This window comes from Leptonychotes weddellii, chromosome 1, assembly GCF_054177405.1.
Source record: "Leptonychotes weddellii isolate Sample4059 chromosome 1, ASM5417740v2, whole genome shotgun sequence".
NCBI classification, from domain to species: domain Eukaryota; kingdom Metazoa; phylum Chordata; class Mammalia; order Carnivora; family Phocidae; genus Leptonychotes; species Leptonychotes weddellii.
In genome coordinates this window covers 48,563,707-48,582,577 of record NC_138369.1, presented here as the reverse complement: position 1 = coordinate 48,582,577, position 18,871 = coordinate 48,563,707, and the positions used below count along the sequence as shown (strand labels likewise).

At 57.9% G+C, this 18,871-nt stretch overlaps 1 protein-coding gene across 7 annotated transcripts in view; it reads right to left on the bottom strand.

Annotated features, from left to right (window-relative positions):
• IQSEC1 (IQ motif and Sec7 domain ArfGEF 1) overlaps positions 1 to 18,871 on the bottom strand; it is a 354,630-nt gene that overhangs the window by 107,458 nt on the left and 228,301 nt on the right. Inside the window, exon 1 of one of the 7 annotated variants that reach the window (XM_031018152.2) lies at positions 13,024 to 13,508. The exons of 2 other annotated variants lie outside the window; for them this stretch is intronic. In XM_031018152.2, coding sequence (XP_030874012.1) covers positions 13,024 to 13,091 — 68 coding nt within the window. In that variant the 5' untranslated portion in view covers positions 13,092 to 13,508. 4 more of the 7 variants (XM_081822786.1, XM_081822791.1, XM_081822789.1 and 1 more) reach the window with 4 other exon arrangements.

Genomic DNA, 18,871 nt, shown 5'->3' with positions numbered 1-18,871 from the left:
GCCCCCCCCCCCCCCCCCCCCGGCTGCCTCAGTTTTCCCTTTGTGCGATGAGGGTGTGGGCAGAATGACCTCTGACCTGTATGATGTCATCAGGGAGGCGGGACTCTTGCCTGGGAAGCCTTAGGGCTAAAAAGGGAAGTGAAGAGTGGCTGTTTCCCCATCCCACCCACTCCCCACCCTGGCCCTGAGCCAGGTGGGTGGTTACTTCCCTTTGACCACTTCCTCCGGAAATTCCCCAGGAAATGCCCCTGTGCCCATAGCCTGAGCAGAGGTCCAGCCTCCAGGCCCAGGAGCCTCACACCTTGCATTCTCCTGCTAAGATTGCCCGAAACAGAAACCAGGAGGCAAAATAATTAGCACACTTATGTGTGTGTGTTTGTGCATGTGTGTATGTATACATATGCATGTGTGCATACATACAAATTGCTGTGTGTATGTGTGTGTGAGATATATTGCTGATTAGATCAATTTCTTTATCTACATAAGAAAACAACAATGAAAGCTAGGGCTGACAGTGCATTGGGACACGCTGCACCTCTATCTCTCAGGGCCCCTTCCCCTGCCCTCTGTCTGTGTGGCACCAGCTTCCTGCCCCATCCCCTGCCTCTGGTCTCCCCCCTGCCACTCCATCCTCCACTCTAGCTCCCAAGGCACCCTCTTCGAACTCAGATCTGGTGTCTCCAAGGCAGTGGAAGAGATGGTTAAGAGCCCGGGCTTTGAGTCCAACAGATTTGGGGTCTGAGGCCATTTGCTAATGGTGTGACTTTGGGCAAGCCACTCTGTGTCCCTAAGCCTCGGTCTTCTCATCTGCAAAACAGGGATCATAAGAAACCCTACCTCATGGGGCTGACACCAAGGGATACCACACATCGGGTCACCTAGCATAGCGCCTGGCAGGGCTTCTCAGCTCACAGTGGGGGGATGCTGGATGTTTCTGTCTGCCCAGCCTCCTTCTCACTTCAGGTGAGGCACCCTGATTTTCTTTGGGGAATCCCCTCCTCCACTCTTAGTCCATCTAATTTTATCAGCCTTTTCCATCCCTATCTCTAGAATATTTCACCCCCTTGCCAGAGTGAAGGGTCCAGGGATGGGCATGTGACCCCAGCTAGACCAGTGAGAGTCTGTTCTGGGAGTTCTGTTGGAACTGTTTCTGCTGGCGAAGTCATGAGAGATGAAAAAAGAGAAAAAGGCGCCAGTGTCTGGAGATAGAGTTTGAGCCCCTGAATCAAACCATACCTGAAGCCCTCACTGTTACAGAAGTAGAAGACAATAAATTCAGCTTTTGGCTTGAGACAATCTGCTTTTGTTGTTTGTTTTTATCACATGCAACCAAAAGAGTGCTGGTTAATACCACCTCCCTGCTTCAAAACCCCTGAGGGCTCCTCTGTGCCCACTGAGTCTAGCACTCTGGGCTCTGGGCCTCACCAGCCTTCTATTTGGGCCTCAGCTCTGGGCTTCATCCTTCCAGACTCCGTGCCACCCAAGACTGATGATTATTCTCCAAACACACCATGGACACTCAACCTACACGTTCCCCCCAAATTCTCCCCCACTCTCCACTTGCCCAGTGTTCCCACTCACACTCCAGACCTGGCTCAGAGGTCACCCCCCCACCCCCAAAAACCTCTCAATATCCCTCCACCACTCCGAAATGCCAATGGCATCTACCTCTGGCCTCCTTCCACTTTCTAACTGTATCCCTGGGGTATAGTCCACTAATTTTTTCTTTTTCTCTTCAAAAAGCTTTGTCTCACCATCTCATTTAAAAAATGAATATCCTGGGGTGCCTGGGTGGCTCAGTCGGTTAAGTGTCTGCCTTCAGCTCAGGTCATGATCTCAGGGTCCTGGGATGGAGCCCCATATTCGGCTGCCTGCTCAGTGGGGAGTCTGCTTCTCCCTCTCCCTCTGCCCCTCCCCCCCACCATGCTCTCCCTCTCTCTCTCAAATAAACGATCTTTAAAAATAAATAAATAAATAAAAATTTAATACCTTGGATCATTTAATATCTGACAGGTTCAAAATTTGGTTTTAACTCCCCAAGTGCATTTCCTGAACCTGAAGCCTGACCAGCTGACACAGGACTGAATGACCAGGTGCCTGCCCTTGGGGCAGGGAGGGGGAGGGGTATAGTCTGAACCAAACAATTTCCCATTTGGCTCAAGTCTGTGGTTGCAAAAACAGCAATTTTTAAAATGCTATAATCAAATCGAGACTATTTCTTTTCTTTGGGCATAATAATCCTTGACATTTATTGAGCTCTTTCGATGTCATTGCGTAGGGCATGCCCTCACTTTACAGACGAGGATCCTGAGGCTCAGAGGGGTTATTATAGCAACCAAACGGGGAGCTGGGATCTGGCCCTCGGTCCTCCTGCTCCCACCCCATGTTCTCCCTGACTTACCTCAGCTACAAGTGAATACACTGTGGGGGGCAGCTCAGAAGCGGTTTAAAAATTCGCCGCTTAAAGCTCAAAATCAAGCTGGGCTCTTCTGGTTGCTCATGAGCAGGTGGCTCTCCATACCTACTTCAACATGGGGGTCTCTGGCTTCACAATTCATGCCTGGCCCCTGGCTATGACGTGCTCCCTATTTTGCGGACATCAAGTTTCAGATTTACTGTGTTTGCTTCGGCTACCTGTGTGATAGGAGTCTTAGTGGTTAGTCTGCTGGGAAGGTGTTTCAACATGTAACTGTTTTGAACACTGTCACTTCCCCATATGTCCCTGCCATGGGTGGTATCCCAGTAGCCTCTTGATGGCCGGTCAGAGGTCACTGAGCCTGGCCAACTGGTAAGTCCCAAATTCGAAGTTTGTGGGGAAATATGTTTGATTGACTCAGATAAGGAGTTCTGTTCTAGCACGTGTTTCGTTCTCTGCAAAGTGGAGATGAGGTACCTCCAGGGTGCGTCAGGTAGCCGGAATGAGGCAACATATGGAAAGTTACAGGCATACAGTAGGTGCTCACTACGTGCTCATTCTTTCCTGTCCTCGCTGCCTTGAAGCCAGAGCCATCTTTCACCCACAGGTAGGCTCAGTTGCTCTCACCCTCAATTGCCCCCACCCCCACCACCTATCCTGACCCCTAAACCCCAACGGGAACTCCACAGCCTGGCCAGCCCCACTGTGTGTGGGGCCTGAGGCAACCTGAACTCCACACTGAACCCCAGGGCTCCCGCTCCCTCACTTCTCATTCCCCAGACCAACTCCTCCTTCACCTTCAAAACCTAGTCCAGCTGTCATCTCCTCTAGGAAGACTTTGGGGAACCCATCCAGATGTGAACTCTGACATTCCTCCTCTGGTTTCCCATGGGCTTTGGAGCGCACACCGGTCTCAGCTCTGATCACCCTGTATGGTAACTTCCTCTTTTCTTGTCCCATCTCCCCCAGGGTACTGTCAACATCCCTAAGACAGAGATAATGTGTTGCTCATGGCAGCCTGGCCCCTGAAGCTGGCCTGTTGCTGGGTTGGGGAGCATTCCCCACATGCCAAGCACAGAGCTGGGGACCCCACATGGAGCGGCCCTGATTCAAAATGAAGCCAGTAGGGAGGAAAGCAGAGGTGAGAGTTGAGAAGTCCAAATCCGTTACATAAATTGAACCCCTGATCCAGCCGTTCCTGAAGCTAGTTTACCCCCCGCCCCAGACTTTTCGGTTCCATGAACTAATGAAGCCGTCCTTCTGCTTAAGCCTGTTTGATTTGGATTTCCTCTCATCAGCAACCAGAAGGGTCCTCACTGACAGACTGAGGCTAACCTGAGGCTAATCCAAGGTCAAATGGCTAAGAAAGTAGCAGAGTTGAGACTCACACCAAAGTCTAGGCTCTTGACCTACTTCAGCAGCCTGACTTTTCCCAGAAGCCTGCCTCATGGCCCTAGAGCCCAAGCCCCAGCTGACAGCTGCCTTGATACCCCCCCCTCAGGCCGGCTACAGCCTGGACACCCCACCCAGCCTGACCAGACTCCTTTTACCTCTTTCCCAGAAGCAGCTGAAATCACACTGATATGGATTTCTGGGCATTGGTTGGCTCATCCCTCAAATGGGGCTCATGACCCCTCCCTAGCCGACCCAGGCAGAAGGCCCAAGAGCGCCTCACACTGGCTTGGCCCATAAAGGACTCTGAGGGGAGGATGCAGTGTGGACCCTCTTACTTGCCCTCACCTGTCTGACTCCTGCAGATGCTATGCTCGGCAGACTCCTTCCCCAGCTCGGGGGCCGCGGGCATGCCTGGCCAGGCCTCCCATATTGGCGGTAACCCCACATCTGTGCTGGGCTTCTGGAGGCCACGCTGCTCTGGCTCTCTAATGATGGGGGTAGGAGACCTGCACTGCCTCTGCCCGCTCCGAGCCCAGGGGTAGGGGCTCCCGAAAGGATGAGACTGGCAGGCCCCCGGGAGGTGGGAGGGCCCGAGTTGGCTTCCTGGACCCTGTGTCCCACCCAAGCCCAATCCCCAGAGAGAAGGCCTGAGGAAAACCCCCGTGCCTCAAAGGATGCAGGCTCTTCAAGGTGTGGCAGAGGAAGGGACAGGAGGAGAGGGCCGTCAACCTGAGCTTATTTGGTGCCATGAAACAGTCGTTCATGTTCAAGCAGCTGGTGGCTCGGGGAAGGCCTGTGGCTTGACTAGACTTGGGCGGGCGGACGGGCGGGCGGGCGTGTGGAGCTAGGACCCAAACCAGCGCTTGTCGGGACGCCGACATCTCTGCAGCGGGAGCCCACTTGGAGGGTCAGCAGAAGCCCAATGTGACTGTCGGGTGTGAGAGACCTATTTGAGCAGAGCCAAGCTGAAACAGTCACATTATTAAGTGGGACTTGGTCTGGCCACTTCCAGAAGGTTCAGGGGAAGGAGCGTCTGTGGAAGTCCCACGTCTCTCCTCAAAGCCCAGACTCCCCCTAGGCAGACAGCAAAGCTCAGTTCCCTGCTCGCCCGGCCTCTGCTGAGAGCCCCAGGCGCCCACAGCCGCGTGCACGACTCCGGCCCTCTCTGTCCACCGCCTACTCTCTAGATCAACTTCAAATCCACTCGCTTTTTCATTTGGTAAGTTTGCTTCATCCTAAGCATTGGTAGCTCTGAAATCATGAATCCGGTATGCTGGCTGGTTTTGTTTCCTAACAGGTGATATGCATCTATGAAAACAAAACACACCCAACCAGGTACGCCTCCCCCCGCCATGTACACCCTGCTGCGGCCTCCTCTGCTTTATCACTTTTGTAGTCCCAGAGATAAGACGGTGCTTGGCCCGCAGCAGGTGCTCTGTAAGTCTGTCGAATGATTGAATTCATGAATGAATGACAAGCCCGAAACCCTGCAAGGAGTCACGGAATGCTTCACGGCTCCTGACTATACCTGGCTGCTCACAGGTGAGCACATGAGGACTCAGGAAAGAAAGGAGCCTGTCTGGATCCCAGGTGAGCCCAGCTGTCCTGGCTCCTGGTCCCGCTCTTTCTGCCCTACCCTCAGGACTGAAATGGGCCTTCCTCCAGGACAGGTGCCAGCACCCACCTGGGCAGGCTCCCCAGCTTGCACCCTGGAGCCCCAAAAAGACAGGTAGCTGCTGGCGACCACTGAACTGGAGGCCAGAGCCCTGGGCTCTGAGCTGCCTGACCACCCCAGGGTCCTCCCACGGCCCCCCTGGCTCACTGGGGTCATCAGGGGGTTCTACCGATGTGGCAGAGGAAGCCTTTGTTGACCTGAGAACACAGAACCACCCTGGGGGCTCTCACTTCTGCGGACAAGCCTACCATGATGCCAGCCCCAGCTCCCAGAGGCCAGGGGGGCAGACAGCAGCCCCCTCCTCAGCACTGGAGTCCAACCCACTACAATTGGAAAAACTGAGACCTAGTGATGGGTTAGTCATGGGGTCATTCACCCCAGACAGAGACTGCATAATACACTGAGGGGCTCGGAGTCACTCTGGGTTCAAGTCCCAGCTGCCCAGCTTACACCCGCTGTGGGACATTGCACAGATCTCCCAACATCTCTGTGCCTGAGTCCCCACATAACCAAGGGTGCTAGCCATTGTCCTCTCCAGGGCTGTAGTGAGGTTAGATGGGGAAGCAGAGCTCGACGGGGAATCTCCCTGAGGGGTAGGTGGCCCCAGGCTCCCCAGGTTGCTCAAGGGGATTTCCCAAGGGCCAGCACCAAAGAGGCTCACTGAATCTCTCTCATTCTGTGTGTCCAGAGCTGCCCATCCACCCATGGGCTGTCTCGAAGTCCTGCCCGGCCCTGGGGAATCTGCAGATCCTCAAGATTCTACTCTGGATCATTTTGGAAAGCAGCTTCTGCTCCCTCTGCCCTGGGCCTCCTCATGCTCAAAGTTCATGCTCTGTGGGGTGAGGGGGTAGCAGCAGGGAAAGAAACTGCACCAACTACACTGCAGGGGCCCTTGGCAAGTGTGCAACCTCTGTGGGCCTCAGTTTACTCAGCTGGAAAATGGGTGTGGTTCCTTCTCGGGGTGGTTATGAGGGGCCCTCGACCTTCCATCCCCACCAGGGCCTGGGGCTGGGCTAATGCCCAGGGGAGTGAAAGAACTCCCCTCCCATGGCTGAAGCTGCCCTTGTAGGCAGCTGCGGGGAAACCCCTGAGGTTCTCTGGGCCCTGGCCATCCAAGCAGTGAGGAGAGGTCACAGAAAACAGTTGCGAGAAACATCGAACACACCGATGAGAGCCCCAGAGACCCTGCCCCAGCAGGCTGCCCTGACCATCAATGGCCTCTCACAGGTTTCTCAGGCGGCTGCGACCCTCTCCCTCCCCCAGGCTATCTGGTTGGTACTCACAGTGTCAAAGGGGAGAGGGCGGAGGTCCTCCTGGAGCCCCAGCACCCTGCCTTCCTCCACGGCCCCTGGGGACGAGCTCTGGGCCCTCCCCACTGCAGGGCCTGACGTCTGACTTCCTCCCTGCTCAGCCAGCATCAAGGAAACCACGCCCTGGGGAGAGGGTGCCACACACCCTGGGGCCCCCGCCCACCTCTGACTGGGCCCCAGACACTCACTGCCCAGTGGGCTCCTTCAAGGTCCGGCCAGTCCGAGAGGCCTCAGCAGGCAGGTCAATAAATAATACAGCTCCCTCCCTGGCCAGTCTCGTGTGGCCGATCACGTTTCAGGCCACTCGAGTTTCAGGTGAGGCTGCTTTGTTCGGAGTGCCTGCCCAGCCTGGGGCTCTGGCCACAGGGGCGCTGACACTCACCGAGGGCCAGCCCGAGCAGGCAGGACTAGGCGCATGACAGGTGGCCCCGGCCCAACCAGGACTGGGGTGGCAGGGGCCGGACATTCCACTTCACCTCCCTACCGCCTCGTGCTCTCAGCTCCCCACCCCCACACTGGTGGTGTCCCCTGGAAAGCCCTCTGCCTGGCCCATCCCCATTCCCGGAGGCCCCGCCCTGGCCCCGCCTCCAGGAAGCCTCCTCACCCCCAGCTGGGAGTGATCTGTTCCCATCTGAATTCCCCCTGCCCTCGAGGGCCAGTCTGTCGCCTCTGGGTATCAATCATCGTCTCTCCTCTAGACAGTGGCCACTACCTCCTGATTGGTGTCACGTCCCCCAGCCCACACCCCTCCCTCTCCACAGTCTCATTTCCTTCAGCAGCTCCAGTGATTGTTTTAAAACAGAAAGCACATCGTGTCATTATCCTGCTTTAAACCTGGCCCTGTCTCTCCCCCACCCCAGTAAAATCTCAGGTCCTCACAAGGATCTGGCCTGCCAGACTTTGGGGACTGCACATTCCTTCCCTCCTGGACCCCGGCTGGGTCTCCTCCACGTTCTTCAAACACACCAGGGCCTTTGCACCTGCTGTTCCCTCCGCCTGGAATGCTCTCCCCCAGGTCTTTATAAGCTCCCTCCTCCCTGCCACTCTCAACTCAATGCCACTCCCTCAGACAGACCTTTCTTTCTTCTTCTTAAGACCGTTTTATTTATTTTTTTTTAAAGATTTTATTTATTTATTTGACAGAGAGTTAGCAAGAGCAGGAACACAAGCAGAGGGAGTGGGAGAGGGAGAAGCAGGCTTCCCGCCAAGCAGGGAGCCCGATGCGGGGCTCGATCCCAGGACCCTGGGATCATGACCTGAGCCGAAGGCAGATGCTTAATGGCTGAGCCACCCACGCGCCCCTTAAGACCGTTTTATTGAGATATAATCCACTTTCTATAAAATCCACCTATTCAAAGTGTACAACAATTTCAGTATATTCACAGAGTTATGCACACATCACCCCGATCTAAGATCAGAACACTTTCATCATCCCCAAAAAGAAACCCCGCTTGCATTAAGCAGCGCTTCTAGTGCCCCCCGTAGCCCCCAGCCCCTGGCAATCGCTACTCTACTTCCTGTCTATGTGGGCTCGTCCACTGTCAGTGGTCTTTTGTGACCGGCTTCTCTCACTCAGCATACTATTTCCAAGGTGGCTCCGTGTCGTGACACATCGCAGCCCCTCATTCCTTTTCGTGGCTCCGTAGCGTTCCATCGTGTGGACAGATTTAGTTTGTGTGCTCTGCAGCCAGTGGGCAGCTGGGAGAGGTCTTCCCTGACCATCCAGGTGTCCTCTCGGCCCCAGTCACTCAATCCACCCTCCCAGTTTGATCTTGCCTGTAATCCCTGTCTGAAGACACCTCCCTCCGTCTATTTGCTTGGTTTACTGCTTCTCTCCCCCCAGCCGTCGGCTCCGTGGGGCCTGGGCCGTTGCCTTACTCCTTGCCACATCCCCAGGGTCGGGCACAGACCTGATGCAGAGCAGGGGCCCAGCAAATATTTATTGGCTGACTGAACGAAGCCTTTTCCAGCGAGATTCCCGTGCAATCTCCCTGCCCGGCTCGGAGGACACCTGCTGCCCTCACCAGGAAAGGCCTTGGCAGTGGCCCAGCTTGGCAACTAGTAACTTGAGGCCCTTGAGCCCCAGGTTCCTCCTCTGTCCAGTGGGATGGCTGCCCTCACCCGGTGGACATTAGCTGCCTGATGTGAGGCTGGACACTGAGCACCTGGCACAGTGCCAGGGCCAGAGGAGGGCTTCACCCCCACACAAAGACTGGATGGGGAGTGATGGGCAATAGAGCAGCATGGGGAGGGGCAGGGGGAAAAGGGGGGAGGGGGGGGAAGGCAGGCCTGCAGGGCTGAGGTGGTAAGTCCCTCATATGAAAGGGTAAAGCAGCCACCAGAAGAATCCATGTGTGCTTTGGGCAGTGCCCATGCAAGGGGTGGAGGCAGCTGGGTGAGCCCTGCCTAGGAGCTCCCGTCCCACCCCATGCCCAGCTCCAGACCCTGCCCAGAGAGAGACAGGGATAGCCTGTCCAGAAGGGGAAGGATGTGGGGAGGGGACTAAAGACCCTGTCCTCAGCCTCAGGGAATCCTGGCCACTTACAGGCTCTCCCAGGACAGGGAAGCAGATGCTCTGGGGGCCCGGAGAGCAGGGCCAGGCCCCCCAGTGTGTGTCAGGGGGGCACATCGCAGGAAGAGGGGTAGAGGGGTGTCCACTCCAAGTGGGAAAGAATTTCCTTGCATTGGAGCTCCCCAGGCCTGGCCCAGGCTGGGGGGCGGAGAGCTCCCTGTCCCAGGAGGTATGTGCACACGGCCTCCCGCAGAGGGCATCAGATGGCTAATTGTCCGGGAAGCTCCCTGGAAGCTCCCAGAGCCTGGCTGTCAGCTGCTCCCCAGCCCTCCTCCCCAGATGCACCTCAGCAGGGGAGGGGTGGGGGGGGTCCTGCTCAGCAGAACCCCCGCCCCACACCCACCAGCCCCCCAAGTGGGCTGCCTCTGCCCACCAGGCGGCTCAAATGCCCCGTTGGCCCTCAAGGCACAAAATGATCTGTCGTTCCCAAAATAACACCAGATGCAAAAGTGATTTTCCAGCCTGGCCCCAGAGGCTGAGGATTACCGATGCCACAGACTAAGGCCTGTGACAGATGGGAGCTTGGAGGTGTTTGCTCAGAGACAGAGCCACCGTGCGGCACCTAGCCTGCCCGGGCAGGCCCACGGCCTCGACTCAGTTAATCTCACAACAGCCCTGGAAGTCGCTTACACAGTACAAAGGGGCTGGACCGGGGTTCGAACTCAGGCAGGCCTGACTGCCGAGCTGTCCTTCTCCCTGCTCCAGCACTCCAACACTGAGACTCAGGGGGACGAAGGGGACAGGCGTCACAGGGAGGCGCTCCACTGGGTACCGGCCAACGGAACCCATTCGTGATCTTCCCCAGAACCACCTCGCTGGCATGTTACCCAAGGAAACAGGCCCAGAGGGGTTTAGCAACTCACCCCAAAACGCACATCATATAACCTACCGTCTCTGGCTTTGGGCCCCGGTGTGCACAGCTCCTAGGTGTCGTGTTCCCTCTCGGAGATCTGGGGCCAAAGGCCCAGAGACCCTGCCCCTGGCTTCTGGGCTGCAGTCACTGAACCCCTGGGCAAAGGGCCAGGGCTGGCCGGCCGGCAGCCTGCTCCCCACACACACCTCTTGCTTTTCCAGATGTAAGCGGGTCTGGGCCAGGGGCGACAGACTCGGGCGGAGGGGAATCTGAAGACGCAAGTGGAAAACTATGTGCTGTCCGATTGCAACCCTCCAATTTGTCACTGTGGCTGCCGCCAGCCCCGCCTCAGGCCGCAGACCTGCTGACTCAGGTCTTCCCTGATGCTGAGGGGGGCTGGGATCCCACCGAGGGCCTGCTCTGTCCTTCTGTCTGTCCGACTCGGGGGGTCACCTCAGTCCTCTTGGTGGCCTCCCAACAAAATGGGGTGGGGGTCCAGAGAGCAGAGCAAGTCTCCTGGAGCCCCCTAAGGGCCATCTTCCCCAGCTAAGCATGGAGGTGCCCTGTACTTACAGGTGCTAAGTGGGGGTTTGGGGCCAACCCAGTGCCAATTATGGTGTCCACACCCACCTGGTGCTGTGTTTGAGGGTAAGGCGGCCACCCCACCAGTGTTCATATCAGCCCTGCGATGCAGGCCTGCCCATCGCCACTGTTGGGCTATCAGGCCAAAAAAACACTCTTGGAGCACTTAACCATGAGCTGTGCAAGTCTCTACCCCACAGCCCTGACTGGTAATTATCCCTTGTGCCGTTAACCCCGCACTGTAGATGAGGGAATTCAGGCATGGAGCGGCTGATCTACCAGGCCCTGCGAGGCTGGGCTACTCCTCCTTGGACTGGGTGAGCCTCTGGCAGAGCATGGCAGGGCCTCCCAGTGCTGGGCCCCCTGCATCCTGTAAACAACCCTTGAGGTTTCCATAGTGCCAATCCCCAGAAACCGCAGGAGAGAATGAGACACAGGGAAATCCAGCTGAGGTTGGAGGGAAAGGCACACAGCACACTCACCATAGCCGGGGGACTCACCCCCTGCTGTGGCGTGCCTGGCCGAGGTGCCAACCGGAGGAGGTCTATCCCAGGGTCTAAGGAGGGACAGGTGGCCACTGACTCACTCCTGGGGTGAACTTTCCTCTCTCTGTTCCCACAGCCAGCCACATCCGCATCCAAGAGAATGCCTCCACCCTCACTGTCTGCCCTGTTTTCCTAAAGCTAGACCCAAGGCCTATCCCTGCCATGCCTCCCACCTTCACCCACCCATCTATCCAGGCCCTCTCATCCAGCAGCAAAGACAACTGTGGCCACTGTAATGATCGTTTCCTATCACAGTGAGTGTGGGCTGAAGGGCTAGGTTTCCCCTTTCTCTTTGGCTGCCAGGAAGCTCAGCAATTTTCACCTCTACAGAAGGACCTCAGGATCCTGCTTATCTCTCTGTCCCATTCTATTTTTTTTCTTCTAGGTCATTACATTCTGTCCTATATTGTACGTATCCTGGTCCTGATGTTTTACTTGATTTATCGTAGGTATTTCCTATAAGCAGTCACAAATATTTTGGAAAGGAAAGAAGGAAGAAAGGAAGGGAGAGTTTATATAGTTTATAAACTAGGTGATGAAGGTGGGAAGAGGGAGACTCTTCCAATCCCTTAGCCTTTGTAAAACCTCCCCTTGGTAACAAATACGCCCTTAGGTGGTATCTAAATAGATGTCTTCCAAGCCCTTCCAAGCAGCTGCCTCTAAGCCCCTCCCATATAAACTCTGGCCCCACCTAATCCCCCTTTACAGACAAGACCCAGCCTTGCCCGAGATCACACAGGATCCAGCTCCCTGCTCCCTGGTCTGAATCCCTTCAGCAGGTGCGGGGGCTGGCGCCAACCCGGGGACAGGCCCCCTCCCCAGGGCACAAAGAGCCCTGCTCTGCCTCCATGTGCGCTGGCGTGCACAGCGCCCCCGGTCCAGGCACCCCTCCCCGTCCGTCCACCTGGCGAAGGGGAAGGACGAGAACAAGAGCAGCGGTAATCACACCTGAGGCTTACCCAGTGCTGGCCGGGCGCCAGGCCCTGTTCTTTGTACACCACCTCATTTAAGCCTCACACGAATCCTGTAAGGATCTGCAGGTGGGAAGCTTTGGCCGCAGAGATGAAGCCACTTCACGCCGCTGATGACGCCAAAGCCAGTTTTAAACTTGGGCGGCCTGGTGCCTGCGTCCGGGCTGAGTTCTCAGCCACTCGGCAACTGCCCCGGACAGGCACAGGAAATTACCCCACGCCGCGCTCTGAAGGAACGAGTGTGGGCCCCATTTCACTGACGGGTAACAGGCTCGGAGAGGCTAGGGGACAGGGCCAAGGTCACTCGGCTGTGCGCAGTGCCCAAGTGTTATGCAACAAACGCCCGTTCCCGTGCACCCTGGGGAGTCTGCCAGCCATACCGTACCTGCCGCTGGCATCCTCCTGTGGGCACGCCGGGGCCCAGCCAAATGCCCGCACACTCCCCACTACTGTTCCACGCTCCTGCCTCCCTCCCTCCCCACTAGAGACTCTGAGTTTCTCCGGAGGGCACCAGGCATGACCTTTCCTGCCCTCCATCCCTGCTCCCCCCAGGCTGGAGCTGTCCTGGGGCTCACAGAGTCCGTGCAAATCGGCCAGCCCGGTGCCCAGCGTCCCTGCCACCAGGCGATGGCCGGGCAGAGCCGCGTACACGTACACACACACACACACACACACACACACACACGTGCGCGCGTCCCGAGTACCTGAGGGTCCTCACGGAGATGCAGTACTTCCACATAAGGCTCCACACGGCGCTGCCGCCACCCTTCATGCCTGGCTAGTTGGGAGAGCCAGCGGCTGAGGGACCCAGGGCCACAGCCCTCCAACCCTGGTCTCCTCCCCGCCAGGGGCTGGCTGTCTTTGCTGGCTCTCAGGTCACTTCCTTCTTCATGGTGAGAAGAAGAAAGATAAGGCCTACAAGCCAGGGGAGAGGGGGAGGCGCCGGGCTGCTGGTGTCCCAGCCACCGCCTTGCTGTCCCCAGGCCAGCCTCTGTGTGCTGGCCCGTCGGGCTGCTCAGCCCCTCCTGGCTGAGTGGCCCTCTCGCACCAGACCCCGTGGCTTCGGCACAACCTTGCGCCTGCCAGGAGACAGCAGTGGCTGTGGGCTGTGGGCCAGGGGAGCAGTGAGTCACTCGGGGCGGGACGGGTGAGGGGCGTCTGCCCGGTGAGGGAAAGTGCCGTTCCTGTGTCCAGAGGCTGGCCTGGGACGGGAGAGGCCGAGCCCGAGAGGGAGGGAGGTGGGCGGGGAGGCGAGGGCGGGCCCACATCCTCCCCCATCTCCCCAGAGGCCTAAACCCAACACCCGCCCCGCAGCCCAGCCCACCCCAAGCAGCAGGCCAGGAGCTGGCCAGGACAGGGAAAGGGGCCGCTCTGCCTGCTTGGCTCCTGGGGGAAGCCTGGGGTGTACGGGACACAAAAGAAAGACAGAGTCAGGGCTGCAGCCTGGGAGGGCGGCTGGCCCAAGAGGGTCTCCATCTGCTGGGAGAGACAAAGTTCCCAGGCCTGGCCAGGCCACTTCCTTGCTGTGTGACAGATGATGCTGTGTGTGGCCGGCCCCTTTGACCTTAATTTTCCCTGACCACTTCGGGCTCATGGAGTCCTGGGCACGGGTCTAAGCTCTCCACGGGGCCAGAACCGGCACATCCAGTTCTCCCAATGGCCTTATGAAGTGGATTTGATCATCAGCTCCGTTTGATATTTGAGGCAACTGAGGCACAGATGGGGAAAGTCACTCACCCCAGGTCACAGCCCTAGGAAGCGGGGGAGGTGGGCTTTTTGCTGTGGCTCCGGGCGCAGCATTTCTGGGTAGAGGTGGGAAGTGGAGGGGGGCGGGGGGCTTTGGCCCCTCTGAGCGGCCGTTGGGGCTGGGCCCGAGCTGGGTCTGGGGCATTTCCAGACCAGGGTCCCAGCTGCAGCCCCCACCCTTGTTCCCCATCCCCCTCCCCCCAGCTGCTCCAGGGCCCAGCCCAGGGCAGGCAGCTGGGGCTTCCCAGGCAGAGCCCCCAGGGACAATGACTCACAGCTCAAGGTCAGTGTTCACAGAATCTACTTCTACCCACCCACAGCCCCCAGGAAGTTCCCCAGGGTCAGGTGGGTCCAGATCCGCGCACCCTGCCAGGCCCTGGGCGTAGGGCTATAGAGCTATGGATGGCTGCTAGTGTCATCCTGTCCAGGGCCCACCAGGGCCCCCGTCTCACCTATAAGAGAACTGAGGCTCACAGGGGGCATCACCTGCCCACAGACAGTCAGGGAGGGTGGCGCTGGGCCCTGAGCCTGGGTCTATGGGTCAAAGCCTTGCTCTGTCCCCAGGCCCCTGGCCCTGGCCTGGGCAGGACGTCCAGGATTCCAGCCTGATTCCCACAGTGAGGATCAGCAGCTGCATGTTTGTCTGTCCCCCAAGCCAGGAAAAAACTTTTTATCTGAAAGCAACATTGCTTTCTACAAAGGCTGTGGCTCCTTTGGGGGGCTCGGGAACCCCAGTTCTCTCTCCTCATCATCAGAAGCCACCACAGCGGCCCACTACCTGTCATAGGAGCTCCTCCACAGCACCCTGGGGAGGTGGCTGCCCAGCCTCAGCTTGAGACCCCTGAGCGATGGGAAGCTCATTATCCTTCAAGGCTGCTATTCCAGCCTGAGCCTCCACTGACCTAAGGAAACTCTCCCCGGGGCAGCACCTCACTTCCTTGTGCCACACAGAGTAGGACCTCCATTCAAGAGTTTATCTGGTCTGTCCTACTGGTGGAAGTTTTCTCAACATCTTCTGTGGGCGGAGGCAGCGTCTGCGCTCTTGTCTCCAACACCACCACTCTGTTCACACCATCCACGGACTCACTCATCCGTTCACACATCCATACCCAGCTCCCGCCTCCCTTCCCTCTCCCCTCCCAGCCATCCACCCACCTCTCCTCTCCTCTTCCTTCCATCCATCCCCTCACTCACTCCCCTCTGGCCTGGGCTGACCCCTGGTCCCCACAGGGTAAAGAGCTAGAATAGGTGATTGCAGAGGCCTCTTTCTCTTCCTGAAGCATCTTCCAGAACCCTTGTCCCATCCTCCCTATCAGCCTGTTGCCTCTCACCTGGTCCCCCAGGATTCCATCCATGGCCTGTCCCATCCCAGGCACATCTGAGCCTTCTGTCTTTCTGCCCCGTGCTCTCCTGTTGCCCGCTAGGCTCTGGTTTCTCATGGCTCCTGGGCGCTCTGACCCCAGGCTCTGGGGCAGACCCGCTGGGCCAGGGCTTAGCACCGGGGTCCCTCACCACTCAGCTGGGAAGAGTATCTGTCACATGCACCTCCCATGCCTGTTGTGTGCAAGACACCAGTCGTGGAGGGTACCTGGTAGAGAGAGGAAGGTGGCAGCTTTGGCCCTGGAGGTGATCTCAGAGAGAGGTGTCATTTTCAGGACAGGGGGCCAAGACCTTGTCCTGGAAGACACCCCTGCCACCCAAACCTCTGGAGGGGCCAGGCGCCGCTCTGTTCTTCCCCTTGGCTGCACCCACCTGTGTGCCCCTCCTTTCCAACAGCATCACACTACGGCTTCCCTCCCCCACTTCACAGATGGGGAAACTAAGGCACAGGGAAGGGATGGGTGCAGCTGTCCCCAGCTGCCGGGGCATCGCCTGCTTCTCAGAAGACTGCTTCCTTGGCTTGACGGGCGACGGGGTGGGGGGCACCCACGAAGGATTAGCAAAGCCTCAGGGAAGAGCTTGAGGGCTCGAGGTGTAGTGTGGCCACCCGGCAGGGGCCACGCCCTGGGCCATCTCCCGCACTCCCTCCCCGGTGGCCCTTGAAGATCTGCTTTTTCAAGGCGCTGGCAGCCCCCACGCCATTGCTGTCAGCTTGGGCCAGCCTCACACCCGAGCCGTTACATGCCGCCTGCGCTGCTCCCCAACTTCGCAGGGTGCCGATGGCGCAGAGACCGTCACACGGCCGGGTGCAGGTGGTGGTGGCCTGGGGGTGTGCTGCCCTCCTTCACGACTGCTCTCATCATGTCCTCCCAATGGCCTGAGGGGTGGCTGTCATCATGCCCATTTTATGGGTGAGAAAACTGAGGCTCCCGGTGCTCTGAGGTTTCCTGAATGCTGACTCAGCACACCGTCGTCCTCATCACCGATGGTGGCTTGTCCCTGAGAATGGGGGCGGACTCCTTCTTCACCTCTGACTCCCTGTCCCTAACACTAGTCATCCCATCTCCCTGAGCCTCCATTTGTTCCTCTGCAAAATGGGAATAAGCATCCTTGCTACGGTGGGGAAGAAGTGATAGCAGGCTCACAGAACCGTGTGGCCCTGGGTGCAGGCCTCAGCCTCTGAGGGCCACCTTCTGCAGGACAGCAGAGCTCAAGGCAGCTGTCATGGCAAAAGCCCCTGGCACGGCTGGGCACCCGTTAGGTGTCCAGTGATGTCATCCCTCCAACTTCCCCTGTAGGACACAGGGGGCCACAGCAGGAAGAGAAAGTGAGGGAGGTCTGAGTGGAAGCTCGCCCCTCTCCCCAGCCACGCAGCCACGGCCGGGCTCAGCGGAGAGCTGGCCGGCCCTCCACCCTCCGTGCGGTGACTCACACGGCCCACTGAGGATGAAGTCACTGCCGCCCAGGCAAAGAAAAGGATACATTTGTTCCCTGGGAGATGCCGATGCCATGGTGAACTTGGCCTGTGAGGGCAGGACACAGCCTGTGCTCGGTGGAGGGATGCAACGGCTCCAGCAGGGAGGGCAGTGGGTGGAGCCCCTGCTCGTGGGGAGGGGGACTGAGCCGTGGGAGGCGCCCCTCCTCCGCAGGCCAAGGGAGGGCCTGTGAGCCTCGGTCTAGCCTCCAGGCCTAGCTGGATTTGTCAATTCTACTTGCTCGGTGAGGAATATCTGTGGTCTCAGGGCTCTGAATGCCCTCCAACCTCTGCCTCTGACTTCCACCCGTCTTGCCCACAAAATGGTCACTCTCCAGTCTCTTCCCTGGAAGTGGGCTGGCGGTGACAGTGGGTTTATGAGGCCAGACAGCGGCCCCCTCCTTGCTCTCTGGATCTCTGTGTGGCCTCCCCAGTGCTGTCCCTGCCTTTGGCCTGTCTCCCACTATCTGTCATAAGCTTCTTTTTAAACCCAATATCCTCCCTGAGGCCGGCCATTGCCTACTCCTGGCCAAACCACAATGAGGCAGGCAAGACCCTGTGCCGTCTGCCACCCACATCGAGCCTCCTGATGCCCACGAGCGGTCCCTGCCCCAGGCCTCCTGGCTCTGAGCCTACCCACTCTGGACAGGAGTTCTGCATCCCTGGCCTGTTACTCTCCAAATGCCCAGCAGATGGATTGTCTCCTCTGCTCTGGGCCCATGGACTGAACCACCAGGCTCCCATGCCCCCATTCCCGGTCGTCTGTGGCCAGTGGGAGACCCTGGCAGGAGAGCGGGAGGCGGTCAGGGTGTTCACTGCCCCTTGGCAGCCACAGTGCCTGGCAGGTGGCCCTCTGTACACGGCTCTGTCTCTCTCCTGCTCCACATAACTGCACCCTCTCCCTGCGCTCAGGCCCTGGGTTGTAAGGCCTCCCAACTGCCAGCAGCCCCGGTGCCACACCGTCCCCTGGGTCCTCTCTTAACCCTACCGCCATGTCTGTGCATGGCTCCACTGTGGCCAGCTTTGCGTACAGACGCTTCCAGTGAACCCTCGATACCCCGCCCCACCACCGCCTCTAGGAAGCCAATTACTCCTATGTTTGTTCCTTCATCCGTTCAACATGTGGGGACTGCCTTGCTAGTGCCAGACTCCACTCGTGGACCTGGGGAAGAGGAGGGGGAGCCAAACAGGGCTGATGTTCTGCTGGGAGGAGTAACCGGCCCCAAACAAATAAATAACCCTGATAAGCTTTCCTGGGTTCCTTCCTCTTCTGCCCCACATCCTCTCTGGTCCCTGAGCCTCACATTGCATGGACATGGCCTGTGTCCACGTCCCTTTCCCTCCCAGCCTTGAGAGCCCATGGAAAGCGGGCAAAATATCCACACAGTTTAGCTCTTTCCACACCTCACACACTCTGAGGAGTGGCGCTCACTACTACCCCCCCCCTTTTTTTTTAAACAAATTAACAAACTGAGGTTCAGATGCCTTGTCCAGAATGATCTCTAAACTCAGCTCTGTCTATCCAACTCCAAAGCCAGAGCTCTTTTTCCTGATTCAGGCTGAAAACAAAATGAATCATCCATCATTTATATGTACAGACTTCCAGTGGTGCCCAGAGCAGGGCCAGGCGTGAGGTAGACACCCAACACACGCCAAGTTGGCTGAATGTTAGAACCCTTAACCTTCCTGCGTCTTAAGCAGCATTTACCTTATGTGGAGGGGGTTCTGGGATGCCCCTATTTTTCAGATGGGAAAATGGATGCCCAGGGTCGTTAAGAGCATTGAGTCATGGGGGACCACTGGGTGGGTTCCCAAGCCCCCAGGGAATCTAGCCAACCGACTTCTGCCATCTTGTCTCAGACCTAGGAGGCCAGTGAGGGCTAAGGGCACAGGCAGAGATGGTCACCGAATCAGGCCAGGTGTTGGAGAAGACTCGAGAGAAGACCTCTGCC